Genomic DNA, 9,425 nt, shown 5'->3' with positions numbered 1-9,425 from the left:
TAGGCTTGTCTAAACTTTTATTTTATCTTATAATCCTTTCGTTCCACCGAAGATAATAAATTTTCTTTTTGGTTTGCTATGCCCAAAATGACTCATTACTAAAAATAAAAATAATTTTGTCTCTATTTTATTTTCTCCACATAACATACTCCACAAAATAAAATGGCATTAAATCCTGCATCATCCAGAAAATGGATCATCTTCCTTAGGACAGAGGGAATACGCAATTCAACAACCCAATCAAATATTAGATTAAATTCTTGGACAAGAAAATTTCAATAATTAATCTATCTATATTGAGATATTAAAATTGAACCACCTTTAATTATAATGTAATCAAACTTTAAATTTCATTATAAGTTTTTGTAAATTAAATTGTTGGATAAGAATAATTGATAATCACACCTTAAATGCTATCTAACCCACAACTAATATCAATATAATGTTTTGACTGATTAAATAGTTTGGAAAAAATATTTTATTAATTGATCTATTTATTTTCTTATAATATTTTTTATATTCTATTTGTTGTCTACATTTTCATTATGAATAAACCCCATGAAAGAATATAGTTCATAATTAGTGTTATATTACTATATAATTGATCAAATCATTCTTTAATTGGTTTAGGCTTGTCTAAACTTTGTTTTATATACTCAATTTAAAAACCCATACGAATATTAGATTCAATTCTTGGACGAGAAAAATTCAGTAATTAATTGAATTTAGATTCAATCGAACAATTAAATTGACTATTAGAATAATTTAACAATTTAAGATACTTTAATCTTCCATTCAGTTGAATTATTTAATTAAATATTATATTTAGTTGAATAATTTATTAAATCAAACAATTATGTTTAGCATTGCTATTAGATTTAAGTTATGTAACTGAATAAGTTAAACATTAAATTCATATGAACATTTGGTTTTATCATAGATTCAAGTTATCTTATACCCCGTTGTATCAATGAATGTTAAGATTAACTGAATAAAATTTTAGATTTAATAACTTAATCAAATATTAGATTAATTTGATACACTCATTTCAATTGATATTTGCTCCTATATTAAATTTGGAAATTTTATTTTTACAGAAAATAGAAAAAGTAAAGGGAGATTTGAGAGGGAAGAAATACGTGGGATGGGGATAGAAGCTAAGGGATGAGAGAGAATTTGAAAATGAAAAAAAGAAACAGAGGGAAGAAATACAATGGGAAGGGCGTGGGAATTTGAAAATGAAAAAAATAGAAGCGCCCCTTTTGTGAGCAAGCTGGTGGGATAAAAATAGGAATATAAATTTAAAGTGCAATTTATCCAGCTAAATACTACAGGGGCATAAGAATAAGAATCATTTGAGTTGAACCGAAACTTATAAACTAACCGATTTTTTTATCTATTAAACCAGTTTATGGCTGGCCATAATGTGGCCACATAGCATTTCCCTTATAAAATTGAATGTGACATTTATTAGATTTAAATGTGCTGCATAAAACAATTGGTGTCTTACATAAATTTCATATAATAACCGAATCTGTATTTAATTTATAGCTATAACTGACTAAGAGGAACATTGGATAGCAATAAATACACCATACAAACATTTCTCAAAACATCACACTACTCAATAAAATCCTCTAGGAAAACAATTCATCTAGAAATGTCCTCCAATAAAAATTATTATTATATTGTTGTTTTGTTAATTTTTGCTACATCATGTTATCATGTAGCATCATCATTGTCTTATAGTGAGGAAAGCATGTCTATAAAACATGAGAAATGGATGGCTCAACATGGATTCTCGTATGAGAATGAGAAAGTAAAGAAAACAAGGTATCAGATATTTAAAGATAACGTGGAGCACATTGAGAGGCACAATCAAGAAGGTAAACACACGTACAAGCTTGGGATAAATGAATTTGCAGATCTAACGAATAAAGAGTTCTTGGCTAAGTATGCAAGAAGTTCTATTCCATCATTCAAGGTACCATCATCGAATCAATCATCTTTTGAATATAGAGATATGAAACATGTACCACCTAGTATTGACTGGAGAAATCACAATGCCGTCACACCAGTTGAGACTCAAGGAGGATGTGGTTAGTTCTTTAACTCTACGACCTATTGACTTAGTAACATAGCAATATATGTTAAGTGTATATAGGATAATTATGACTCATAATTTATGAGAACTATAGAATGCATTTCAAAGTTATTAACTGAACTAAAATTATTTTTAATAAATACAATTGGCAAAGTTTTCATAATTTATGATTTTTATCTGAATTACTTCCTATGCTATATATGTGCATCGTGCGTTTGTGCTGGATAAAATCATATACTTAAGCCTTAGCGTGTCCTCTTTGATTACTGTAAAATAATTATATTTCACTGATTTTTACTAATGTTTCAAATATTTTTTTAGTGTAGATCATTTTCTCTGTTATGATGAATTTTTTTTCTACGGGAGGAATTTTCCTTCATTTCACTCTATTTGGTGTGACCAAATTTTAGTCTTTTTTAATTTTTTTTCTTATATTCTCCATATAGAATGTGTGTGTAGATGGTTATGTCAAATAATTCCCACGTACAGGAAGTTGTTGGGCATTCGCAGTTGTTGCTGCCATTGAAGGCATAGAAGCCATCCGAACAGGCAGGCTAACTCAATTATCAGAGCAACAAATCATTGACTGCAATGAAGATCACGAAGGTTGCAATCGGGGAAGAATGGATCATGGTTATGAATTTGTTAGGAAAAATGGGGGTCTTGCATCTGATAACGATTATCCTTACATTGCAACTCAAGGAGCATGTGCGAATAACAAACCATCATCTCTTACCTCAAAGATCATTGGTTTTAGTTGTATCCCTAATAATAATGAGGCAGCATTGTTAGCGGCAGTAGCTAACCAACCGGTCACGGTTAATATTAATCCACAACTATTACAATTTTATCGGTCTGGGGTTTTGACAGGAGAATGTGGAAGCCAGTTAACTGATCTAATCCATATAGTTACAATAATTGGTTATGGAGTAAGTGAAAATGGAGTTGATTATTGGTTGATCAAGAATTCATGGGGACCGGTATGGGGAGAGAATGGTTATGCAAGAGTGCATAGAAATATAGGTGCTATGGAGGGACAGTGTGGTATTGCAACGTTTGGTTGTTATCCCAATGTCTGATTCTATTACACTTAATTTGTGTAAAGGGAGACAATGACTTAGAATAATGTTCCACAATTAAGTTGTGTCCTTTTATTATATAAATAAATTTATTATTTCAATATGAATTTTCTTTTCATATCCACTTAGTATGTTTTGAATCTTTATTATTGTTATTCACTTCATGTCCATTAATAATTGTCACATTTGAGATTGACAATATATTTAAGTAGTATGAATTAATATGGTTGAAAAAATTGTGGAATATGATTCTTATGTTTCTTATGTTTATATAGTCATTTAATAATAAAATGCTACTAGAACCTATCATCATTATATAAAAGGTGACCTTAATATTGAGTATTTATGAGTTTTATGCATAAATTTGAATAGGTTTCTGACAAGATTTCCAATAAATCTAAATATTTGTTATAACTGCCATGAACTAATTTAGGCTATAAACCGTAGTTGCCTAATGAATTTAGATTTTAGACTATAAATAGCAGCTACAACGCATTATATTTTGGAAGGCCAAAAAGCTACAAGATCTTCTATAATCATGTAAGCCGACAGGTAGGGAGGAAGAAGAGAATAATAAGTAAAGGCTTGAGTCGTGAGTAGTGATTTTTTCCGATGGCTAATAGCATCTCCAAGGCAACTAAAAACACATTTTCCGGTGAGATTAAGCCTTTAACCATAAATATATTTGGGTTTACAGTTGATTTTGTTTGAAATTCTTATATATAGATGGTGGCAAACTAGCTGATGGAAATTATGGCGATGTGTTTTGGGAGTGGCAGATTCTTTTGTGTGTGGCAATTTCTTATTGGGCTGGAGGTATACTTACGTTTGGGCCAAGATAATTTATTTGAAGTTTGGGCCGCCTGTTTTAGTTAAGGAAATGGGTTTGCGTTGTTTTGGTTTTGGGAGTTATAAAAAGAACATAAAAAGAAAGTTTGGGCTGGAATTTATTTGTTGGGCTGCTAGTTGAATTGTAATTTGAACCGAAAATGAATACAAGAATGATGGGGACGCGATAATAAAATAAAGTGAAGAGAGTATGGCTTCAAGAAAGGGTTTTCCGCGAACAAATTTAAGGTCAAAGCAAGAAATTCAAGTTTAGAAAATTAAACATTTGAGATCTCATGTATTACAAATGACGAATGACGTTATGTCTTGGCGTAATTTGATTTTGATAGAGCTGCCAGTCTAATTGTCTACTGGGAATGATCCCTCTAAACTTGATTGTTAATGAATCCGGGTCTGACTAGGAGGTGAGCCTTTACCCATTAGTACGCAGATAGGGATATTATGCCATCTTTCAAGTTGGTCGATCCAGTGATCCAGGATATGACCACATTCTCGTTTCACCGACAGTTTCATATGTGGTATGTGACAGTTGATGATGATGATGATGATAGAATATCGGCCAATCGTTATTTTAAAGTTGAAAGGATTTTAGTGTTTCTCGGTATTTTTAAAGTTGATAGTAGACCGGCCGGTCATTAATTATAAATAGGGTTAGTGAAATCTTTTGGAATAAGCGCCTAATTCTTTTTTTTTATTATTTACTATAAATATATAGCAAGATGTGGATATAAATATACCCACTCACTACATTATTTTCTATTGCATTTTTCGAATTTCTAGTGAAACTTTTCATCTTCGGAGGTTGTTGCAAATTTGCAATAGGTTTTTTATACGAGGACATCACTATCGTCTATCAATACACAGCCACATTAACATCAACCTGTTATAAACTGTCATGCTAACAAGTAACATCAACATATGCAGGTACAAATCATTAATTTATAGGTAGTTGATTCTCTATCGAACAATACATTATGCGAACGGTTGAACGATTTGAGAAATATTATTAACAAACCAACGATAATTAGATTAAATTATAACTGATACGCGACATCCTCGTGTCTAATTATGAAACATTTAGCTGCACAAGGTTAAACTTTGCATTAGTTATTCTTCTTTGTCGATTATTAAAAAAGTAAAACTGTTAACACATATATTCACTGTATTTATTTAATTGATATAATAAATAGTTAATGTGAAGAGAGAGTAAGTAAGAGAGAGAATACGTACGAGAAGATTCTCATCTACATTATTCTCTCTCTTATTTTACTCCCTCTCCACTTTAACTACCTTATTATCATTTTCCCAAACAAGTGCGAAAAAAAAGAAATGACTCAAATTAGAGAAAGTATTTCACGAGTGATACTAGATAAAAATATTATTTTAATTAATTTTCTTTTTTTATCTCCATACTTTATAAATACATTAAACCATTTACCGTCCAAAATCTCTATTGTTAGGAGACCGAGTGATACATATGAAAAGAAATTAAGTTTATACTACCATCTTGTAAGGAGCGTAAAGGACAATAATAAATACATCAAAACATATAAAATGGATACTAAAAAACTAATTTTCATTATAAATAATAAAGTTTCATACTAAAAGGACACACTTCATATATAGAAAATAACTATACCTTCTTGTCTACCCTAAACCCAGTTAAATGTAGAAGAATTACACAATGGGATAACAACCAAATTTTGCAATACCACACATGCCTTCTTTAGCATCTACATTTCTCTGCAGTCTCACATATCCATCCTCTCCCCACCCTGTACCCCACGAATTCTTAACCAACCAAAACTTAACTCTTTCACTTTCGCCATAACCAACTACTGCAACCCCATGATTTACATTACTTTCACACTCCCCTGTCAAAATTCCAGACTGGTTGTGTCAACATCAACTGAGACAGGCTGGGTAGCTACTGCCGCTAACAATGCTGCCTCATTATTATTAGGGATACAATCAAAGCTAGTTATCTTTGAGGAAAGAGAAGATGGTTTGTTATTGGCACATGCTCCTGGAATTCCAGTGTAAGGATAGTCGATTTCAGATGCAAGACCTCCATTTTTTATGACGAATTCAAAAGCATGATCTTGTCTTCCTCCCTTGCAGGCTTCGTGATCGTAATTGCAATCTAAAATATGTTGCTTTGATAATTCAATTAGGTTGCCTGATAGAATGGCTTCTAAGCCTTCAAGAGCAGTAACGGCTGAGAATATAAAACAACATCCTGCACATTGGAATTATGTAACATATCCATCTTCATAAAATCAATGTTTGTATTCTGAGCTCATAATTAAATGTGTGAGAATTCATCTTAAGGAAATGTACTATATATAAGAAAAAAATGGAAAAGACTTATGATCTCATAATTAAATGTGTGTGAATTCATCTTAAGGAAATGTACAATATATAAGAAAAGAATGGAAAAGACTTAAATGTTATGACATCAATTATAGTGAAAGGAAGAAAATCAAGATGACTAGAAAAAATTTATCTACACCTATTGATCAAAGAGGACACACTGATTGGCTGATTTTGTTCATCAAGAAAACATGACACGCATATATGGGATGTGCTTCAAATAAATATTATAAAATTATGAGAAGTTTGCAGTTTATATATGGTATGTGTGATGTTTAGGGCATTTTAGAGTTGTCATAACTATCTTAAAATAGATTAAAATACATAGCAGTTACTACAGACAATAGGTAATGGAGTTAGAGAGCTAACCACAACTTCCTTGATTCCTAACCGCAGTGACAGCATTGTGATCTCTCCAGTCAAGACTAGGTGCTACATTTTTCAAATTTTTATATTCAAACGATGATTGATTCGATGATACTACCTTAAATGATGACATGGAACTTATTGCATACTTAGCCAAAAACTCTTCATTTGTTAGATCTGCAAATTCGTTTATCCCAAGCTTGTACGTGTGATTCCCTTCTTGATTATGCTTTTCAATATGCCGCACATTATCTTTAAAAATCTGAAACCTGGCTTCCTTTACTTCCTCATTCTCATAGGAGATTCCATGTTGAGCTATCCATTTCTCATATTTTATGGACATGCTTTCCTCGCTATAAGACCGTGACGATGCTACATGATAACATGATATTGCAAAAATACACGCATAATAATAGTTTTTATAGGAAGACATCACTATAGTAATTCTTTTAGTGGATTCTATCGACTAGCGTGATGTTTTGAGAAAGATTTTTATATATATATAGCTATACAATGTTCGAGTATTGATATGCTGGGCGACAAATATAGGCGCATCGTGAGCGACCAGTGACGTGGCAACATCATTATCGATTTTCTCTCTTCATTTTTAATTCCCTCTCTCCTCTCTCCTGCATCTCCTCATTCTCTCTCCTCCTCGCCCCTTTTCTCCTCCTATGTCCATCTTCATTTTCTGATTGTCATCTGCCATCAATTTTGTAGTGTAATTTTAGAGTCGTGTGAAAATTCCTTCATTTAATATGCTTTATCGGCTCGGTAAAATCTCGCCGTCGCTTCCCTATTCCCCTATTCCTTCTTGTAACTTACTTTCTATCTGCAACCTTTTCTTTGGATCTTGAACACAATTTCTCAGTCTTTAGCTTATACTGACAAGGAATTACTATATATTGTAGTGGATGTAACTGCAAAATCTAATTTTTGTGTTTTAGTGAAAGAAAATACTATATCAATCGAGTTTAAATGCAGAGCATGAACTTTTTTCTACAGTGATCTATTAAATGAAAACTTATGTAAAAGCTTGTATACTTGATTTCACAAAATCTGAGGAAAAATTGGAAGAAACCCATAAAAATATAAGTGCATAAATTCTTTGACAGATGCAAAAATAAATCCATGGGAATTGTAGGAACGATTTGTATACATTAAAAAGTTAGAAGTATTGATTCTATCATCTATGGTGAAAAGCTCCTTGATAAAGTTGGAGAATTTGGTGAGAAAGAAAATTACAGACGAGAGAGAATGAAGCCATGGTTCAGAAATTTTACTCTTTAAAAGTTATAGATAGGAATGAGATGATTTAGAAGTCGGTTGAATAAAAAAATAGAGATTGCTATAATTGAGTATACATGAAAATCGAAAAATAGATTTAAAGAAGAATCTTGATTTTGCTTAATGGTAGTGAGAGAGGGGGATAGAGAATGAGCAGAAACGATGAAGGAAAGGAAAGGAAAGGAAAGGAGGGGAGGGGAGAGAGGAGAGAGGAAATTAAAGAAGGAGAGAGGAAATTGATGATGATGATCGCCACATCATTTGTCGCTCACCAAGCGCCCATTTAGGGGCGCTCAGCAGAACAATCCTCTGCAATGTTCCTCTTAGTCTTGCTTAAAATTAAATGTAGATTAATTTAAATTAAATGTATAGTCCGTTTTTATGTGAAATTTATATAGGATGCTAATTGCTTTATGAATTAATATGAGATCGTGCATCACATTTAAATCAAAGTAACGTCGTATTCAATTTCATTAATATCTTTAATTCATTTTTAACATATACTGTCGATTTATGAAGATCGAGTATGCGCAAACCATTTATTATTAAACTTTCACCCATTTTATGATTTAACATGTACTAATATAAATAGTTTGTGATTGTTAAAATAAAAACTAGAAACATATTATATACTCCTACTAGAGCAAGAAAATACTATAAACGTGATATCTATAACTATATAATAGGATAACTATATAATAGGTGAGTTTTGATCTTAATTTAAATTTTTATGATTTAAGGGCATCAATTTAAATATTTATAAAAGTGCATAATCAATGTATCGTTATAAGAAGAAAACATGTATTATTACACATTTAAAAGTCTTTCGTGATCCAACATTGTGTATCAACATTTCGTGTATTATCCGACATCCTATGTATCACTAGGGATGTAAATTGGTCAACCCGTTCAGGTTGATGGGTTGTTCGAAATTCTGGTTATAAACTTTCAACACTAATCCTAACCCTAACCTTCCGGGTTTCGGGCTAAACCGTCGGGGGCTAATTTGGTTTAAAAAGAATTTATATAAGTTTTTTTAGTTGATAGTACTATATTGCTATGATAATATATTAAAGTTCTGGTTAATATATATTTCTATAGAGGACCGAGAGCAAGGGAGAAGGCAAACCGAGAGAGGGAAGGAAGCGGATATTTTGGTGTTCCGTGTGAGAAGAAATGAAAGTGGGCTGTTGTTTTATTTTAGGCTCACGCTTAGATAAAAGAAGTACCCGATGTGTATTAATTATGCATTTTGCTCTTTTCTGTAATACTATTATATTTTATTTTTTGGTAAATATGAATATATGATTTTCGTTCTACATAATACTATAAAGTTTACTTTGTCACAATTATTAATATTGCCCACG

The 9,425-nt window shown here is 31.6% G+C and overlaps 1 protein-coding gene and 1 pseudogene across 1 annotated transcript; one reads left to right on the top strand and one right to left on the bottom strand.

Annotated features, from left to right (window-relative positions):
• Nucleotides 1–1,755: 1,755 nt before the first annotated feature.
• On the top strand, nt 1,756–3,205 carry LOC125200238 (vignain-like). The gene is made up of 2 exons (XM_089066957.1): nt 1,756–2,099; nt 2,594–3,205. Exons 1-2 carry the CDS (start codon nt 1,760–1,762, stop codon nt 3,181–3,183), a joined length of 930 nt encoding a protein of 309 aa, XP_088923083.1. The 5' UTR covers nt 1,756–1,759; the 3' UTR covers nt 3,184–3,205.
• Nucleotides 3,206–5,709: 2,504 nt separating this feature from the next.
• On the bottom strand, nt 5,710–7,114 carry LOC125210117 (thiol protease SEN102 pseudogene; annotated as a pseudogene).
• Nucleotides 7,115–9,425: the final 2,311 nt, after the last annotated feature.

This window comes from Salvia hispanica, chromosome 3 (assembly GCF_029641045.1).
Source record: "Salvia hispanica isolate PSC_SH4W2 chromosome 3, Shi_PSC_v1, whole genome shotgun sequence".
Lineage (NCBI taxonomy): Eukaryota > Viridiplantae > Streptophyta > Magnoliopsida > Lamiales > Lamiaceae > Salvia > Salvia hispanica.
This window is presented reverse-complemented; position numbering and strand designations above follow the sequence as displayed.